We start from the raw sequence: 20929 nt of genomic DNA, 5'->3' as shown, positions 1-20929 counted from the left end.
CTAAACTACATAAAATGAATTTGACATTGAGTGTTTCAAACTAGTAAGTGTGCTAATAAAGAGTAAGAATCACATCTTGAGGTTTTTATCCTAATAGACTTGTGTGCATTGATAAAGACCAAAATGTTACAACACACTCATGAGACTATTTTTACCCATATTATTATTGTTCATCAATAATGATACTTGTCATTTTTTAAAATAAAAAATATAATAATAAACAATAAAAAATCAAATAGTAATACTCTTACATTTCTCTACATTTATGGATATTCGTCTTTTGGCTTTTAAATCTACACATATTCCACACATGCTCACCCTTACTTTCTTAAGTATTCTAATCTATGGAAAATCACCAATCTAAAGTCTAATGAAATATGCTTAGTTTTATATATTAACATATACTTTTTACACGTAATCCACTTTAAGATAGATATCTTGAAAATGTATAACTTCCTTATTTAGAATATGCTCTCTGTTCAATTTCCTGAGATGCTCTACTTCTGTATTAGGAATTCATCCTTTTTCCATATAAGGATGAAACAATATTTTAGGTTGATTGTACTATTCACACTTCAGTGATTTAGATTTTTTTGGAAAATGTTTCTCTACGAATTTTTCTTTTTTAATAATAAAATTTGAAAAATATTTAACCTTTTATCACTTCATACTAATTAAAAGTACACATTGCAATTTTATAAAAATACACATTTTACAATTTTATAAAAATATTATTATAGTTAGTAAACATTTTTGGGTGAGTGCCAATGTTGAAATTATGTATACTTTTATTTATGTAACAATCTGCATACTTCTTTCTATCTATCTATGTAGCAAATTTAGACTGAGATCATTCATTATGATTGTCTAATTTTGAATTGTCTTATTCTTATGCAATCAACCACCTCTATATTCTTTTAGTATGTTTATATTGAAGAAATTATTTCATTATGTTTATATTGAAGAAATTATTTCATTAGATATGACATTATTAAAGAGTACATCATTATCCATAAAAATAGGTTTTTCATGATATTTTATTTATTGGATTCTTTGAGAAAAAGAAGCTATATGAATATTAGAATTATATTCCATTGAATATTCAATGTTTTCAACAATTTTATTTGGAAATTGTTATCTTATTAGATTTAGAGGCTCATAACAATCAATTGAGGTCGACATGTTATTTCTCTTACAAAAATAAAATAAAACAATAGATATTTTATAATAGTAATATTTTGCAACAAATAAATTAAGAGAATAAAGGATTAAAATTTAAAGATGAATAATTTCAACACACTAAAAGATAGTTTTTTGTGGGAAAAAAGAATTAACAATTTGCTCTTTTCAAAATAGCTTTTGTTCTAAAATTTCGAGTATTTTTGAAATATAAAATTAATAATTTATAGAATTTATTTTTAAAACAAAATTGTTTAATAATTAATAAAAGAAAATTTGTTTTTATTTTTATTTTATAATTTATAAACCAATTTAATAATGCATTATTAACACTACAAAGTTATTATTAGGGGTGACATATACATAGTAGGTGGATGGGGATATATGATCCAAATGGAAAAAAGGACATAGTTTACTTGGGGTTTGGGAGATACTACAAAAACTTGTAATCTTACGAGACTTGGTTTCTTTCAAAGACAAAGACATTCAAAAGGCTATAGTAATTAATGACTTAATGATCATTTTATAATTTCTCTCCCGTTAAATTCTTTTCATAAAACTAAAGTTATTACTAATTTTCTAAAGAACCATCTTGGTCATAAGTGAATTTGAGCATATTGAATTCTTCCACATATCTAAAGTCTCATTGTGGAATCCAAGAAGAAGGAAAGTATGGGGTTTATTTGCCAAAAGGGATTGTTAAGACAAAGGAGGGGATGAGTGGTAAGTAAGGAAATTTCTTGACTTGGAATATGCTAATGAATAACAATAAGTAGTTGTCGACCAACCATAGTATCATCCTTTTCTTCTGATGACATGTAAAGAATTTAAGAAGACTAGGCCACCTCACAACACTCATGCCATCAAGAGGGTGTAAGGGGAAAGAGAGCACAAGCACTAGTTCCATCCTCAAAGAAACATGCAAGCTACTTCAAAGGGTATTATATGGAATAGTATGATGATTACAACTTCTCTTGCATGTGATATTTCTTTGCCTTCTTCTATTTTATGATAGTCCTCCTTGAATTCATTACCAAGGTTGGTGAGAAATTAAAGGTATGGAATGCCTTTGCTAATTCTATACCTTTTTCTTTCAAACATAGTTATGGATTTTGGTAGTGATTGGTCCTTTTCACCAAGGTTAGGGGTAGGCATGGCACATTGCCACTATTGTAATAAGTATTATGTTCTTTGAGAGCTTAGGGGATTGCATAGGGGTCTCAAGCAATGTGAAAAAGTTGTTGCAAAAGGAAAAATACAATGTGATCTATTTAGCATAGTAATAGAAATGGTGGAAATAGGGGTTCAAGAAGTAGATTTTGGAAACAAATAGAGTTTGATATCAATGTGTGGTTGAGAAACAAAGTACATTAAGGGCTTGAGGGAATGGGAGGAAGAAAAAAACACTTTCATGTCAATTCACACAAGAAAGTAATTGAAAATTTCCTTCCAATTAATATCTCTACAATTTTTGGTAGGGTACATCATGGCCCATCCCAAACTTTGTTTAATTTCATCCCTCCCTGCCAAGTCTATGGAAATATTGCAGGACTTATCCTTTGGTCTTTTTGGGGCCAGAACAAAGCACTCGATTATTCATTGTTCTTGTCACTATATGTAATGGAAGCTTATGTAGGGATTGGCTATGCAACCTTGGATATTAAACCTAGCATGATGCATATGGAAAATGAAGGACCATAGTTCCAAGTGGATTGTGACAGTAAAATTCAAGATGTATATGGAATTTGTTTTTTCCTTAAATATTAAATGTTTTGTTAGATTTTACTTGTATTACTATAGTTTATAAGATAATAAACATGCTGAACTATTTTACATGATGTTGAAGAGACATGCATAACACATTTTTTGTTTGTTATGACCCTACTTTTAAATTTCTATCCATTATCGAAGAAGAAAGAAAGAATACATAAATTATTTTAACATCCTCGAGGCTAAAGATAGCCTATGGGACAGATTGCTTCTTCATTTGCTTGATGTATTCGACCCTTTTCTGTGATGCTTCACAATAAATTCTCCCAACTTCTCGACAAACCCCTCACTAAATAGATTATCCCAAGAGCCAGCTGCAAGCATATTTGCATAACTTTCCATGTTGTCTTTGAAGGCCCGTTGTCTTTGAAGGCCTCACATTCTAAAATGAAATGTTTTTCTGTTTCCCACTTTTCTGGAAGAACAAAAAATGCATACTCTTTCCTCCCACACTTCTTTTGGCCTTTTCCAGTGCCCTGTTTCACAACAGAGTTGATGAGAATTAGTCCTTAACTGAGCAATAAGAATTTTGGCTTTCTAAGAGATATTGGCCTCTATGTATGATTTTGGTTGATGGCTAGGAGTGGGATTAAACACTTCAATATGGTAATTTTTTTTTCTTCCTAGCTCCTTATCTCAAGTATGCTTGTGGAACTTATGCATAACAAAAGCTTTTATCTCTTTGCTGTTTATGAAACACACATTCAAGCAAATACCCCATTTACTAAACCATTTGTTATTTTGCTGCATCCAATTTTAATTTTAATTTTTTAATTTAATTTAATTTAATTTAATTTATTTATTTTTTTCTGTTGCACAATCTGTCATTAAATACAACCTTAGGCCATCTACCCTCTTCCATTTGCTCAACTTTTTTTAAATATCTTACGACTCGCACCATAACAATTTCTTCAATAGGAGCAACCCCTTTTTCACTTAACAAGATAGCATAAGGAACTACACTTTTAATCTTGAATTTGTTTGTAATCAAACACTTCTGAATTTTCTCAATTTGTCTCCATTGCATGTCGGATGTACTGCTAGCCCAGTTTGAGTGGTTTTCCAGTCCCATAACTATCCCTCTCTACACCTATTTTGAATAGCATAAAATGCTTTCCAACCCCCAAAACTTCTTTTCTTTCTACTACATCCCAACTTAGATTTTTATTGAAGTCAATTTCGAGGTATTTGTAATCTGACACAACTTCTTCCAGAATGTTGCCATCAAAGTACAACTTATGCTAGTTATGTTTTATTTTCTTAGAGAAACCACTACTTTTGTTTTGCTAATATTGACTTGCATCCCCACACTTCTACAAAAATTCTCAAGGGATAGTAAGTGCTCTTGCAAACCAAGAGTCGATTTAGCAATTAGAATAAGGTCATCTGCATACAAAAGAAGCCTTACAACACACTTTCCCAAATAAATACCATAACCCCCTTGCGAATTTAACCACTCCTCAAGATTTTCGATATATAAACCAAAAAGGGTAGGAGATAGTGGGAAAACATGCTTGACCCCAATATTGCTTCTAAAACTTTCAGAAATGCCTACTGAAGTTCTAATTTTGACTTTCACCTCTTCATACAGCCTATGCACAACTACTCTGAAATGTTTAGGAACCCCAAGTTCCTCCATTTTGTGCCAAAGCTTATCCCTAGGAACCGAGTCAAACGCTTTTCTGAAATCAAGAAAGCAACATAAGACTTATTCCTTTTTATCCCAAACTTTTTCAATGATGTGCCATAAAGTTATACAATGATCAAATTTGGAATGTTTAGGTGTAAAATCCGCTTGCCCTTTAGCATGCTTATCTCTTTCTTTTGCCCACTTGCTAATTTTATTTTCTAGCATGCTTCTAAATAGCTTTGCAAACAAAGGGTTTATCACGATGGTCCTATAATTGGAGGGATTATTGACGTCACCACTCTTGAAAAGAGGTATTTCTAGACTAGTTTTCCAATATGTGGGGAGCCCCTATTGTATGATGTTGTTGAAAATTTTTGTAATGTGAGGTGCAAGGATCTTTGAGCCTCACTTTAGATATTCTGCTTGAGTTAAGCTAAGTATTTTGCTTTTCCAACACCAAAAATCTTGATACTCATCTCTACCTCTTGCATCATGAAGAGTTGAGTATCAGTGTTGACCAAGGGGGGAGGGTCAACCTTGGGATCTTGCTCATAAGAGTTGTCTTGCATAGACAAACCATTTAGAAGCAGTAATACTATTCCTAGTTTATATCCTTTTCAGTTGGAGCTCATTCCAAAATAATTTGGGATTATTTTTCCCAAGGATGATTAGTTCTTCCCTCCTTGAAACCATGAAATCAACTTTTTCTTGCTTAATAATTGCTTATAAGATTTGAGCTTTATGGAATCCTTGTTTGTCTCTTTCCACATTCTCCTTGCCTTTTTGCATTCCTCTTCAAACCAAGCATTAACCGGAAAGCAATTTGTTTCAGAATTATTAATTTTTTCTCTTTTGCACTTTGCAAGTGTGCATTGAATTAAATGTATTAATTCATGACTATGAAGGCCGTGAATTGTGATTTTCTCCTTCTCGAAGAGCCTCTCTAGTGTAATTTTGAAGGTATTACAATTTTCTGGAGTCAAAAGAATTTTGCCCTGTGGGAGAATTTGTTGGACATGATGAATTTTTGACTCTAATTGTTTCTTTCCAGTCAAAGAGAAACATAAATGAATTGGCTTGTGATCTGATTTTAAGTCCCACAACTGATCTCCAATCAAAACTTCCTCCATTTTCTCACACAAACGATGTGAGAAAATTACTTAATCTATTACACTTGCTCCATTTGAAAGTATTGCAAGTGAAATTACAAGACTTTGCCCATCTAGTCAAGCCATTACAAATGACTAAATCAAAGTCCCCACATAAAGTAATCAGTTGTTTACCAAAGAGATTGCAACCCTTGTCCTCTGAAATTCTTTCCCACTGATGATTACTCTCTTTTGTAAGCCAAATAGGGTCGCAATCATCTTTATATCAAAGAATGCTAGCTTGCTCACTTTCAGTCTTAGCATTGAAATCACCCACTATAAGGACTTCACCTAGCTGCGAATATGTTGCAATATCCGCTTTTAAGGCTGCAAATGGATCTTTGTGGTCAAGCCCTATAATTTTGTATATTTTTGAAACTTGTGGCACAAAATAACATGCTGCAATTCTGATGTGGTTTCCATTTCTGATATTTTAAACCAAATGAATTGCTTATTGGAGTCTTCTTTTTCTAACTGAATGAAACGACTTTCTTTCTCCCTTACTAAAACCATGATACCCCCGTGCCCTTTGGCATTCCCTGCTACCTTGTTCCAGACTGCCATCTTCCAGTATCCTTAAAACAAAGGTGTCTTTCACCCTTCATGCTTATGTGTTTCTATGAGGAAAATTATGTCTTTATCTTCCGCAATAGGCCCTAACCCAGGTCCTCAACTCCATGGGTAACTTCTATAGTTCCAAAAAACTAATCTTAAGGAAACTTGGGTATGGCTTGACTGATATTTATTTTGACATGCAAGACTCGCATTTGAGTCTTTGTCCCTACTTTCCCATACTAAGCTTGCTTCCCAATTTCCTGTTGAAGAGTTTGTTGCCTCTTCTTTATTACCATCTTGCTGCTCTACTTTGGAAGGAGGTCCAAATCGCGATATTACAACTTTGCGTGTATAAATCCATGCTCTCTAGCCTTCATTTCTTGCTTCCCTAACCTTTAACATTTCCTCCCTCCTTTCCTAATGTTGTTTTACAGTTAAATCTTCTTCTAGGAAAAATTGATAACCCCTCAAGAGATGCTTCTTGCTTAGAATGATATATTTATCATGCAAGCTAGGAATGATGACTTTTGTGGGCCTAGTTCTCTTACAGTTAAACTTACCGATCCTCCATGCTTGGCATATTTTTCCTTGCCATAACAACTTTCCTTTCAAGAAGTCTCTTGCAAGGTCAAGAGTGCATTCATTTTTCCCATAGTCTTTCACCCCTTTAATAATTATGTTTGCTGCCCTATTTTGTCTTTCCTTGCCTTCTCTATCTTGCATGTTGTCAACTTGAATGTTTGTTTCTCCTTCCTTATTAGTAGAATTGTTAATAACTTGAGCCCAAGTTTTGGAAAATTTGGTGGAATCTCCTTTCCTTTCTTCTCTTGATTTCTCTTCATGGTTGTCTATTTGGGAAATCATTTTCCCTTTATCCTGGGATTATTTCACATTCACCACCTTTGTACTTTCTACTATAGATTTCTTTATGTTTTGCACATCGGCCTTCATGCATTGCCATTCTGTCTTCCCTATCAGGAGAGCTTCTTGTAGCAATGCCAATTGTTCTTTTAAAACTTTATTGCTTTCTGCTAAAGCCTTGTTCTCAACTGTTATTATATGAATTTTATGATCTCTTTCCTACTCTTTAGCTTCTAAAATCTCCAACCTTTGTTTTGCATTTAACAATTCTTTCACATAAAGATCAGAGGACCAGGTGAGAGGTGTGGATGTGGGACTATATAAGGCAGAATCATCAATGAATTTTCCTCTGGACTTCTTGTTGCCACGTGCTTGTAGAGGGTACTTGTTTGAGTGCTTCTTGCAAAGGGCTCGAGTACTTTCCTTTTTAGACCACTTTTTCCTTGTCTGCTCCCATTTTAGACGGATTTGTCTTCGCTTTAAAATGCCCCGATATTGTTTGGCATTGATGCAAATCCACTTCCCAGCTTTGGCGGATGAGGCAATTTTCACTTGTCCTAAATCATTTGTCTCCGTAAGTTCTAAAATTTCTTGTCCCATTGTCATGTTTGAATGCATTTACCATCTAACTTGTTTCAAGAAAGATGCATGTCTATAAAATGCAAAGATTACTTCGCACTACTCCCCCTATTTAGGTTTTCACTGCTCCTTGCTCGCTACTCGAGACTTCTGCTACATAAAAGCTCCCCGCTCTCACATTGCTCATTGTTCACTGCTCGATGCTCTCACTACTGACCACACTGTTCACAGTGATGTCCATGCTGCTCGCTGCTCGTCAACAGAAAACTTCAAAGATAAAAGAAGCAGCCAATTGGGTGGCCTAGAGCTTGACACCCATCCTTCTTAACCCTCGCTCCTCAATGATCCCAGCTTTGTTAAGGCACAACACTATTCAATTTCTATGAATGACTTGTTTCCAGTTTTCGAAACTAGGACCTCGCTCCAAAAATGAGACCTCGCTCCAAATCTAAGATGCAGTGGGAAACATCCACAGAGATGAGAAGCAAACCATAAACTGTTGTCAAAAACCAACTGCCGTCAAAAACTGGTCTAAGACGGATTTAGAATTACCAGCTTGCTAAATTGAATTCGTGCTAAATCGCATTGGAAAGGAAGAAAGCATGGCCACTGCAATTGTCTTTGCCATTTCAATCTCAGCCCCACGTATATCCCAAATCTTCGTAAACCCTGCTTTGCTCTCATAAACCAAGACTGGGAATGTCCATAACCTTAGAAATGTCCATGTAAGTTAAGATGGTTGATATGTCAAGTTCTAGATTTGCAGTGACAGACACATGAACAAAATTGAAGTTTATTAAAACGCCTCACATCATCCGGCCATGAGGATTCTTAGGGGGATGACTACGCTGAATGAGGTTCTAGGTAGATGAGACATGCAACTTATCTCAACGAGGCTTACATGGGCTTAATGGTTAAGAACATGTGTTTCCTCCTAATAGATCACAAGTTCAAATCCACTGTCGAGTAGAGTCTAGACACATTTCTAAACTTTAGTAGTCAAATCCCATACACCAATTTAATGTCTTACACATTTATAGACTTTAGTAGTCAAATCTTATACACCAATTTAATTTCTTACTTCACAGTAACTTCAAATTAAGTTATTATTATTATAATAATATATATATATATATTTTTAAATAAAATCTAATAATTATTATAAAAAATACTATAATATTACTAATAATAAAATATCATTAATAATATTTTGTTATTTAAATATTTTTTCCTAATAACCAAATTATTTAATAAGTAATATCAAAATTAATGTGATATTACAATAACGCTTGAAAACACCCCCACATAACAATCATTCTTCATAAGCTATTACCATAACGTTGGAAAGCAACAAAGTTAATCCTAAGCTATTAGGATAACGCTAGAAAGCACCCATGATCACTGCAACATAACAATTATTCTTCCACTAATCAAGGAAAAAAAGATTAATTTATTATTATAATTTTAATTCAGAGTTCTTTCACGTCGGTGGAAGGTCCCCGCTTACGAGCACCACCATCTTTTGACCACGCATTCATGTATAAATAGAGATGATCACAATAGAGATTAAAAACAAACACATGCGGTGAACAGATCCTCGGGGGATTAAAAACAAACACATGTAATTCTCCAGAGACCGCTTCGATACAAATATTCATACTGCAGACCACTCCTTCCATCTTCCTTTATCGATCGAGATTTATAATCAAAATTGCTCTGCTTTTTACTTTAAACGGTGCGCAAAGCAGAATCTCTTTTATCCTCTTACTTTATAATTATCCGCCGAACTGTACGATTTTTGGTTTGGTTGTATTATTCGGATTTGATATTTGGTGTTTGTATGAAGCAGATTTGGTGTAATATGGAATCAAAGCAAGGGAGGGTTTTTCTTGGTGGGATACCATGGGAGACAACAGAGGAGCGACTGAAGGATTATTTTATGACATTTGGTGATTTAGTGGAAGTGGTGATCATGAAGGATAAGTTCACAGGCAGGTCACGAGGGTTTGGCTTTCTTGTTTTTGCAGATCCAACTGTGGCAGAAAGACTTCTCTTGGATTCCAAGCACAACATCGATGGCCGAATAGTAAGTTTCTTTTCTTAACCTCTTCTTCTTTTCTCATGACTTGAAGATTTATGAGCAGCATGTTATAACTAGTTCATGTTTCTGTCTTCTTCTGCAAATATTTAGGTGGAAGTTAGAAAAGCAATTTCCAGAGATGAGCAGAATAACATAAATAGGAGTAGGGATATTACACATGGTTATGGTGGCCAAAATCAAAGTAGGACAAAGAAGATATTTGTGGGTGGCCTACCACCCACTGTTACTGAGAATGACTTGAGGGAATATTTTAACCAGTTTGGTACAATCACCCATGCAGTTGTGATGTATGATCCCGTAACTCAATCATCTCGAGGGTTTGGCTTCATCACATTTGACTCAGAAGATACTGTAGATATTGTTGTGCAAACACCCTTTTATGAGCTCAATGGGAAGATGGTTGAAGTCAAACGATCAGTGCCCAAGGAACTTTCTACTGGCCATGGTCGTTTTCCTGTAGGTAGAGGAGGGAATTTTAGTTTCAGCAATGCGCGTGGCTTCAATTCTACTCCAATTCCTTCAGCGGGCCATTTTCCTCCAATGAACACTGGTTATAGTGCTGCAGTGGGAGAAACAGGTAGCTATTCTTCATATGGACCTGCTGGGTATAATGTTTCCAGTTATGGAACTGCTGCAGGATATGGACCCGCCGTTACTGGTGATGGCTATGGTAACACTAGTTTTGTAAACAATATTTCTAGCACTGGGAGAATCTATGGAGGAGCACCCATTAGCTACGGAGGTCCTGTTGCCTACGGAGTAGACACTGGAGGGAATGGAGGATTATATGGCAATGGTGCTACACCGACTCCAGGTTCAAGTATGTGGGGTGCTCCAGCCATGCCTTATGGAAACACAGGTAGCTTTGTTGGATATGAAGACACTGGGAGTAGGGGCATTAATCCCTATGGAGCAGCTCAAGTTGACAATTGGCAGTCAAATGGCAACAATGCTGGTTATGCAGCACAGAACAATGTGTTTGAAATGGGAGTCGCACCATATGGCTCAGCAAGTGTGGGATATGGAGATGCATAGAGGGACACATGTCGCAGCTCTAGTAATGGAGACTCCTCTAAGAGAACGAGATCAACAACTAGAAAGATTGTGGGAGTTGAGTCAGGCTTATAGCATATCAAGGAGCCGTGTACTAGATTATCTGGTTAATCAACAGTAATCACTGAGAATTTGATCATGAGAATACAAAAATATATTTATCTATTTTTTCTGTTAAAACTATTTTAAACATAGTTTTAAGGAGGAGTTTTTATTATTTTTACTTGAGCTATTTTACTACATGAATTGTATTTCAATTACAATTTTAATGAACATTTATGTTTATAAAAAGTTGATTACTGTTAAAAATTGTAAATATTTAGATTGTAATAAGTGTTTTTTAATGGCAAATATAATTCCTTATATCTCTGATGTTAAGGATCAAAAAGTATATTGGAACAAACCACTCATTGTAATTTTAAATCTCTTCTATTATAACATGAGGCTATAACATCACACATATTGGGGTTTCACTCAACGAACCTCTGACATAGCATGTGGGTTAATGACATACTAAACAATACCTTTAATTTGACCACATTGGAAAATACATCTAATTTAACTCCTGAGCCTTGGGTGTTGCTGGCCCACGCTTTGCCTTGCCGCCACGGGTACTGCTACCTTTGTGAGTCTGCCCATGGCCGTGCGACCATTCACCTCTGCTCACCCCTTGCTTGCCACCTCTACGGCCTCCACTCACACCTACATTGCCTTTCTCCACACGCCTAGATGTTTTGACACCTTGATGGGGCGTCACTGTGACTAGAGCTTGGTTTGTCACCCCTTCAAAAGCAAGGGCAACAGGGGAGGAAGAGCACCCCCTTCGCGCCGACGGTTTCATAGCTTCCCCCGGTGGAGGCATGCTTTGAACATTCACCAAACACCAGACTTTACACCCAAAAGAACACTCCCCACAGAGAGAAGACTCGAGCATAACCACCCAAAATAACACGAATTCACCAAGATGGCTCCTTCTACCCATGAAGGATCACCCCCACTAGATAATCCTAACACCTCCACCTTCTAGAATACCACCAAATATGGAGGGCCACTCAGGGATAGGGGAGCTGTTTCAGTCTCATGCAATCTGGAGCATTACCTTGGGTCCCCTATTTTGCAGGATTCTTTGACCCTCAGATATTCAACCCTTCTTTTCTTCTAGGCATAAGCAATATATGGGCTCCCTTCAGACCAAATCCTCTTTTCAAGAGTATTGGATAACCCTTCCCAAATATTTTTGCTAGCAGATTTAGCTATCTCATAATCAAGCTATCCTTAAATCCTCCTTAGTCACTATCATAAGAGATGTTCTTAAAGCCCTCTCTTTCTGCTTTAAACAGAACCCTCCCTCAGTCGATTTTTATTTGGACCCCTCAAAACTTCAATGGCTCAAATCCTTGATCTGATCCCTCCCAACTTCTCCTTCAAATAAGTTGAGGTCATGTCCTCCCTAGCTTCTTCAAAACTCTCTTGAAGTTTTGTTGACTGGAAGTTGAATGCCTAGTCTTGGATTCTTCAATTTGATGGAGCTTCAAAGCGAAATCTAGCAGTGGCAAGAGGGGGAGGGATTCTCTCTAATCCCAAAGGAATAATAGGGAATAAGTATGCTTGGGGATTAGGAAGAAAAACCAATAATCAAGCATAGGTTTACAAACTCTAGATAAGTCTCCTTTTAGTCAGAAAAAAGGGAAATTAAGGACATTATTATTATGGGGGAATCCCTCTTAAAATTGGCAACTAGGGCCAAACTCCATGTGGGTCATCTTATTCATGGCTGATAATATTTTTATTAGATTCTTCTCGTCGAGAGTTGTAGTATTGATCTAAAGATGATCCGATTTCGATAAGTATTTATGGAGGTATGAATTTATTTTGATTATGGAATAATTATCAAGCCGACCTGCACTTATGTAGGTTCAGAAGCCCAACAGTCGCATCTATTCAATTATCATAAGATGTGTATAAATACAGGAGGACTTTTCCTCATTTGGACTCACTCAACTCATCACATCTCTCTCTCTCTCTCCAACGCAGAAAAGAGTCTCTTCTCTCCTGCGCAGTAGGTGACTCTCTCACACAAGTGGAAGGAAGGACACAGAATCTAGTTCTACAACTGTAGAAACAAAGTTTGACCAGCGTTGACCTGAAGACTCCCTCCTCATAACTACGTTGTAGGTCCATCTGGACCTCCTCTGAAGGCCACAGTTTTTGGTGGTGTAATCAAGCCGATTCGACAGTCGGTTTGCGAGATATCAATTGCCCTAGTTTTAATGATGAAGCCGCTAATGCTGATGCTGCTGATCTAGGGTTTGCTACTGTTGATATAAATCAGATTCTCTTTGTACTATTTCTCTTTGCTGAATTATTGAAGATAAAATAAGATTTGATCAAAGGGTTTCCCCACATTGTGGGGTTTGTCCTTGGCTAGCCGCCACACCTTGTGTCTCTTGTCTTGGCTTGTTTCCTGTCAATTGTTTAATGTTCTATCTACACTTTACTTTATGTACATGTGATTGCTAATCTGTGGATAATAATAGTAAAGATAAGTAAACTGTTATAAGTATAGAACATACCATAAATTAGCATGGTATTAGAGCTGAGGTGAAGACAAAGCGCGGGCAAGAGCAAGAGCAATCACTGAAGAGAAGATTGGCAAGGTTATCCTAAAAGAACTATGGGGTCCTCATCACTCTTTCCTACTGAAGACAAGCTCTGTGAGAAAGTTGACTATCACAGATGAAAGATGTCTATTGATCTTACCTTAGAAGATCAAGGAGTATTGGACCATGTGAGAGGCAATATTGTTGAGCCTCCATCAAATGCAATCGCTGCTGCCAAGAACAACTGGAAAACTGGTGAAGTCAAAACAAAGAATATCATCCGAGACTCTATTGACAAGCGCTTGGTGGCTTACATCTCCGACTTGAACACCTCCAAGAAAATCTACGATAGACTGGTGAGTTTATTTAAAGTTAATGATGCAAATCAAGTTTTGTTCCTTAGAAATAAGCTAAAGAAAATTAAGAAGGGCAAAGATGAGAGTATGCAAGCATACTTCTTAAGAATCACCGAGATTAGGAACGATCTCCTATCTATTGGGGAGACTATTATTGATAGGGAAATGGCACTCATGGCTCTTGGAGGATTACCATCTGAATGTATGTGTTCAGGACTGCTCTTTTGAACAATAATGTAATTCCTAGTTTCGAGGAATTAATGGCTAGATGCATTCAAGAAGAAACAAAGGTTGAAGAGCAAGAAATGCCCATGCCTAAAGGTCCTCCTGTTGCTTTTTCTTCTCATGCTAAAAAAAGGAAAAATTCTGTGACTAAATAAAAAAGAAAGGCTGGAACTAAGGGTGGAAGAAAAGGACGATGTTACATTTGCGATAAACCAGGTCACTATGCAAGGGAGTGTCCTGATAGAAAGGACTCACACCGGGACGATGATCAAAGTCCATCTCATGGCAATCAAAGGAATGGAAAATTCAATAGCAAAGGTAAAAGGAGTGTTGGTAATCAAGGAAGAGGACAACCATTCAATAAGGCTAAAAATTCCAGGTATGAATCCAACATTGTTGAAAATAAGCAAGATGAATATTATTTACCAGCTGCTCTATCTACCTCTGCTCCTTCGGACTCAATGGGAATTTGGCTCATTAACAGTGGTGCATCAAGGCACTTCATTGGTTACAAAGAAGTTCTCCATAATCCAATAGAGAAGGAAACTAACCTGGAAATTGTCCTTGGAGATAATATGAAATATCCCGTGAAAGGTGTAGGCAATGTCTCTCTTAAATTGAATCAAGGAAATACGATCCACTTATAGGATGTATTATATGTACCTGACCTCAAGAAGAATCTCGTGTCCATCTCGGCAATGGAAGACAAAGGCTACAAGGTGAACTTCAGTGATGCAAGGTATGTATATGGAAAGTTGATTCATTATATCAAGTCAGAGGAAGTTCGCTAGGTGTCATGTCTTGTGACACATCTCTTCAGTCTGAACTTTGGCATCAGAGGTTTTCCCACCTTCATTATAAAGCTCTACCCGCTGTAAGACAAATGTAACAGGGATGCCTGAATTCCGAGTAGAGAAAGAAGGTGTATGTCTGGGATGTGCCGAAGGAAAGCTAAAAATGGTACCATTCCCCTCAAGCCAAAGTAAGACCTCTGATATATTATAACTGGTTCACTCAGACATATCTGGTATGATGCCTGTGAACTCCTTGGGAGGATATTCATATTACCTTACTTTTACAGATGACTATTCTTGAAAGACTTGGATATACTTCTTGAAAAAGAAGGATGAAGTGTTCTCTTGGTTTCGACACTTCAAAGCCTTGATCGAGAATCAAACTGAAAAGAAGATCAAGATCTTAAGGACTGATAATGGGACTGAATATGAATCTAACGAGTTTCATGACTATTGTAAAGAGGCTGGCATCAAGAGGGAGACTACTACACCATATACTCCTAAATAGAATGGTGTGGCGGAAAGGAAGAATTGTATGATTGTGGAAGCTGTCTGTGCCATGCTCCATGATCAAAGACTTTTGAAGTTTCTATGGGCCGAAGCTGCAAACACCGCTGTATATGTACAAAACCAATGCCCTCATCAAGCATTGGGTTCTAAGACTCCTGAAGAAACATTCACCAGTAAGAAACCCGACGTATCTCATTTTATAATTTTTGGAAGCCCTGTATATTTCATGTTCCGAAAGAGAAAAGGAATAAATTGGGTTCATTTGGAAAGAAAGGAATCTTTGTGGACTATGGTGAAAATACCGAGGGCTATAGAATCTATGTAGCCGATCAAAGGGAAGTTGTGATTAGTCATGATGTCACCTTTGACGAAGATATGGCTCTCAGCAAGGTGGAAAATCTTCCGACTTTGAGGAGCTCTCAAGAAACCGACACCAGGGAACTGAAAGAAAAGGATGATGAAACAATGCCTGATGTGGAAGAACCCATGGATCCTATTGATCCACCTGAGCCTTCCTCTTCTAGGAAGAGGCCCTCTTGGCTTAGGGGCTACTCGATGATGTTGAAGGACACACTGCACCCCGAGGAACCTTCCGTGAAAGTAAGAAACCCAACAGGCATCAGGGATACTTGACCATCATGAGCACGATCATACAAAATGAGCCTTCATCATTCTCAGATGCCGTCAAGCATAAAGTATGGAAGGATGTTATGACCGAAGAATATGAGTCTATTATGAAGAATGATGTCCGGGAAGTAGTTCCCATACCCCAGAACAAGACAATTGTCACTTCTAAATGGCTTTACAAGATAAAGCATGCAATAGATGGAAGTAAGGAAAAATATAAGGCTCGTTTTGTCGCTCGTGGCTTCTCCCAGAAGGAAGGTATAGACTATGACGAGATATTTACACCTATTGCCAGATATACCACCATCCACTCGATCATAGCCCTTGTGGCTTCACAAGGATGGAACCTACATCAAATGGATGTCAAGACCGCATTCTTGCATGGTTCGATCAAAGAAGAGGTCTACGTGGAGCAACCCGAAGGATTTGAGATTCATTATCGAAAATCTCATGTATGCAGGTTGAAGAAAGCCCTCTATGGGCTGAAGCAAGCACCTTGAGCATGGTATGAGAGGATCGATAGCTACTTGATGAAGCTGGTATTCACTAGGAGTGAAGCCGATCCTAACCTTTACTTTAAGGTTGAAGATGATAAACCTCTCATACTGGTGCTATATGTGGATGAAATCTTCCTAACAGGTGCAGACCCTCTCATTCACAAATGTAAGAGGGAGTTGGCTTCTGAATTTGAAATGAAGGACCTAGGACTGATGCACTATTTCCTAGGACTTGAAGTTTGGCAGAAGCCAGGGAAAATTTTCCTATCTCAAGGAAAATATGTGGTGAAGATTTTGGAAAGATTTGGTATGGTGGGCTGCAAGCCCGTAACTACCTTGATGGAGCTTGACTTCAAAAACTTAAGCGGTAGTGCTGTTGGACCTATTTTACGAACTGCCACCGAGTATCGTCAACTCGTCGAAGCATTAATGTTCTTGGTGAACAACTGTCTAGACATATGTTTTGCAGTCAACACATTGAGTCAACATATGGTTGAACCTCACCACATACATTGGATTGGTGCCAAGAATTTGTTGAGATATCTTCATGGCACAATCACTTTTGGGTTAAGATACACTGCCAGAGATGTGAGACTACTTGGATATACTAATGCTGATTGGGTAGGCAGTGTGGTGGACTAGAAGAGCACTTTCGGGTGCTATTTCACCTTGGGATCTGCTTTGATATCCTGGATGAGCAAGAAGAAGAAGTCGGTGGCTTTGAGCACCGCCAAGGCATAATATATTACTATTAGCATGGCCTCTTGTGAGGAAATCTGGTTGCGGAAGCTCTTCAGCACGCTGTTTGGATTTACATTGGATACCACCATGATCCTATGTGACAACCAGAGTGGGATTCGTTTGTCAGAGAATCTCGCATTTCATGATCGCTCCAAGCATATCGATATCAGGTACCACTATATTCAAGATATGGTGCAATGGAGAGCTATAAGGCTCTAACATATCAGTACAGATGAACAGGTGGCCAACATTCTGACAAAGCCCCTTGGGAAAGTTAAATTCTTGACTTTTTGAGAACAACTTGGTGTTGTTCAAATACCCTCTGATGAGTGTCCTGTATGATGCATTGAGCTCTGGGAGCTCCGGGGGGGGTGCGGTGTACTTCTTGGAGCGACATATGACCACATGGTGATTCTCTATCCCCTGGTGGTGTGCATGTACACCCCATGGCGACTATGTAGCAGGATGATTGGTTCTCCTGTGAGGTCTGGATGATGTGTTCTCCATGACAATTATGTAGCAGGATGATTGATTCTCCTGTGAGGTCTGGATGATGTGTTCTCCATGACAATTATGTAGCAGGATGATTGGTTCTCCTATGAGGCCTGGATGATGTATTCTCCATGGCGATTGTGTAGCAAGATGATTAGTTCTCCTGTGAGGCATCCTACCCATGCAGTTTGGGACTCATGGGAAGTACCTCTCATCTGATCAATGAGCAGGGAAATGAAGTTAGGGACCATAGTAGTACCGATGGACGCATCGCTGTATCTACCATACTCCCTACGCTAAGATGACCTTCATTGATATGGGACCAATGATACTGGTTTGGGACTAGTGGTAGGAGTGGTACCTACTATGATGTTGAAGCCATGCCGATTGGGACTGGTCTGGGACTAGTGGTATGCACTCTAAGACTAACTTCGAGTCAATGGAGGATGGTACTGGTCTGGGACCAATGGTAGGAGTTGTACTCACTATGACGCTGACTTCGGGTTCGTTGAGACTGGTCTAGGACCAATGGTACATACTCTTAGATTGACTTTGAGTCAGTATGATGCATCCTCGATCATTTCTTCTTCTTCATAATTCGAACAAAAGCAGAGCAGAGTAGAATAGAGCAGAGCAGAACAGAGTAGAGAAGTACAGATCAGTACACGGCAGAACAAGACAAAGCAAAACAGGTAGAATAGAGCAGAGCAGGGCAAGGGTCAAGCTGTACAGGGCAGTGCATTTGATGGATGAATCATAGCGACCGATAGACAGATTGCAAATGGAGTTATCCCTAGTTGAGAGGGAGTGTTAAAATTGACAAATAGGGAACTGAAACAAAAGGATGATGAAACAATGCCTGATGTGGAAGAACCCATGGATCCTATTGATCCACCTGAGCCTTCCTCTTCTAGGAAGAGGCCCTCTTGGCTTAGGGGGCTACTCGATGATGCTGAAGGACACACTGCACCCCGAGGAACCTTCCGTGAAAGTAAGAAACCCAACAAGCATCAGGGATACTTGACCATCATGAGCACGATCATACAAAATGAGCCTTCATCATTCTCAGATGCCGTCAAGCATAAAGTATGGAAGGATGTTATGACCGAAGAATATGAGTCTATTATGAAGAATGATGTCCGGGAAGTAGTTCCCATACCCCAGGACAAGACAATTGTCACTTCTAAATGGCTTTACAAGATAAAGCATGCAACAGATGGAAGTACGGAAAAATATAAGGCTCGTTTTTTCGCTCGTGGCTTCTCCCAGAAGGAAGGTATAGACTATGACGAGATATTTACACCTATTGCCAGATATACCACCATCCACTTGATCATAGCCCTTGTGGCTTCACAAGGATGGAACCTACATCAAATGGATGTCAAGACCACATTCTTGCATGGTTCAATCAAAGAAGAGGTCTACGTGGAGCAACCCGAAGGATTTGAGATTCATTATCGAAAATCTCATGTATGCAGGTTGAAGAAAGCCCTCTATGGGCTGAAGCAAGCCCCTCGAGCATGGTATGAGAGGATCGATAGCTACTTGATGAAGCTAGGATTCACTAGGAGTGAAGCCGATCCTAACCTTTACTTTAAGGTTGAAGATGATAAACCTCTCATACTGGTGCTATATGTGGATGAAATCTTCCTAACAGGTGCAGACCCTCTCATTCACAAATGTAAGAGGGAGTTGGCTTCTGAATTTGAAATGAAGGACCTAGGACTGATGCACTATTTCCTAGGACTTGAAGTTTGGCAGAAGCCAGGGGAAATTTTCCTATCTCAAGGAAAATATGTGGTGAAGATTTTGGAAAGATTTGGTATGGTGGACTGCAAGCCCGTAACTACCCTAATGGAGCTTGACTTCAAAAACTTAAGCGGTAGTGCTGTTGGACCTGTTTTACGAACTACCACCGAGTATCATCAACTCGTCGGAGCATTAATGTTCTTGGTGAACACCTGTCTAGACATATGTTTTGCAGTCAACACATTGAGTCAAAATATGGTTGAACCTCACAACATACATTGGATTGGTGCCAAGAATTTGTTGAGATATCTTCGTGGCACAATCACTTTTGGGTTAAGATACACTGCCAGAGATGTGAGACTACTTGGATATACTGATGCTGATTGGGTAGGAAGTGTGGTGGACTAGAAGAGCACTTCCAGGTGCTATTTCACCTTGGGATATGCTTCGATATCCTGGATGAGCAAGAAGAAGAAGTCGGTGGCTTTGAGCACCGCCAAGGCAGAATATATTACTATTAGCATGTCCTCCTATGAGGCAATCTGGTTGCGGAAGCTCTTCAGCAAGCTGTTTGGATTTACATTGGATACCACCATGATCCTATGTGACAACCAGAGTGGGATTCGTTTGTCAGAGAATCTCGCATTTCATGATCACTCCAAGCATACCGATATCAGGTACCACTATATTCAAGATATGGTGCAATGGAGAGCTATAAGGCTCCAACATATCAGTACAGATGAACAGGTCGCCAACATTCTGACAAAGCCACTAGGGAAAGTTAAATTCTTGACTTTTTGAGAACAACTTGGTGTTGTTCAAAGACCCTTTGATGAGGGTCCTGTATGATGCATTGAGCTCTGGGAGCTCCAGGGGGGTGTGGTGTACTTCTTGGAGTGACATATGGCCACAGGGTGATTCTCTATCCCCTGGTGGTGTGCATGTACACCCCATGGCGACTCTGTAGCAGGATGGTTGGTTCTCTTGTGAGGTCTGGATGATGTGTTCTCCATGACAATTATGTAGTAGGATGATTGGTTCTCCTGTGAGGTCTGGACGATGTGTTCTCCATGACAATTATGTTGCAGGATGATTGGTTCTCCTGTGAGGCCTGGATGATGTATTCTCCATGGCGATTGTGTAGCAGGATGATTAGTTCTCCTGTGAGGCATCCTACCCATGAGGTTTGGGACTCATGGGAAGTACCTCTCATCTGATCAATGAGCAAGGAAATGAAGTTAGGGACCATAGTAGTACCGATGGACGCATCGCTGTATCTACCATACTCCCTATGCTAAGATGACCTTCATTGATCTGGGACCAATGATACTGGTTTGGGACTAGTGGTAGGAGTGGTACCTACTATGACGCTGAATTCAGGCCGATTGAGACTGGTCTAGGACTAGTGGTACGCACTCTGAGACTGACTTCGAGTCAATGGAGGATGATACTGGTTTGGGAC

The 20929-nt window shown here is 38.5% G+C and overlaps 1 protein-coding gene and 1 pseudogene across 1 annotated transcript; one reads left to right on the top strand and one right to left on the bottom strand.

The window, feature by feature from the left end:
- Positions 1-20929, bottom strand: part of LOC149221166 (serine/threonine-protein kinase AFC2-like) — a 77857-nt pseudogene that overhangs the window by 12547 nt on the left and 44381 nt on the right.
- Positions 9584-10858, top strand: LOC149221168 (heterogeneous nuclear ribonucleoprotein 1-like). The gene is made up of 2 exons (XM_089383664.1): positions 9584-9808; positions 9914-10858. The coding sequence occupies exons 1-2, from the start codon at positions 9584-9586 to the stop codon at positions 10856-10858; spliced, it is 1170 nt and encodes a 389-aa protein (XP_089239790.1).

This window comes from Pinus tabuliformis, chromosome Q (assembly GCF_031772625.1).
Source record: "Pinus tabuliformis cultivar Carrire ecotype Pingquan chromosome Q, CPIR1, whole genome shotgun sequence".
Lineage (NCBI taxonomy): Eukaryota > Viridiplantae > Streptophyta > Pinopsida > Pinales > Pinaceae > Pinus > Pinus tabuliformis.
Note: the sequence above shows the minus strand (reverse complement) of the source record. Positions and strands in the feature narration are given on the sequence as shown.

Bases quoted from the DNA above. Each gene is read 5' to 3' on its own strand.
- LOC149221168 (XM_089383664.1), top strand. From the start codon at position 9,584: ATGGAATCAAAGCAAGGGAGGGTTTTTCTTGGTGGGATACCATGGGAG. The intron at 9,809-9,913 runs GTAAGTTTCTTT...GCAAATATTTAG, and splicing joins ACAACATCGATGGCCGAATA to GTGGAAGTTAGAAAAGCAAT.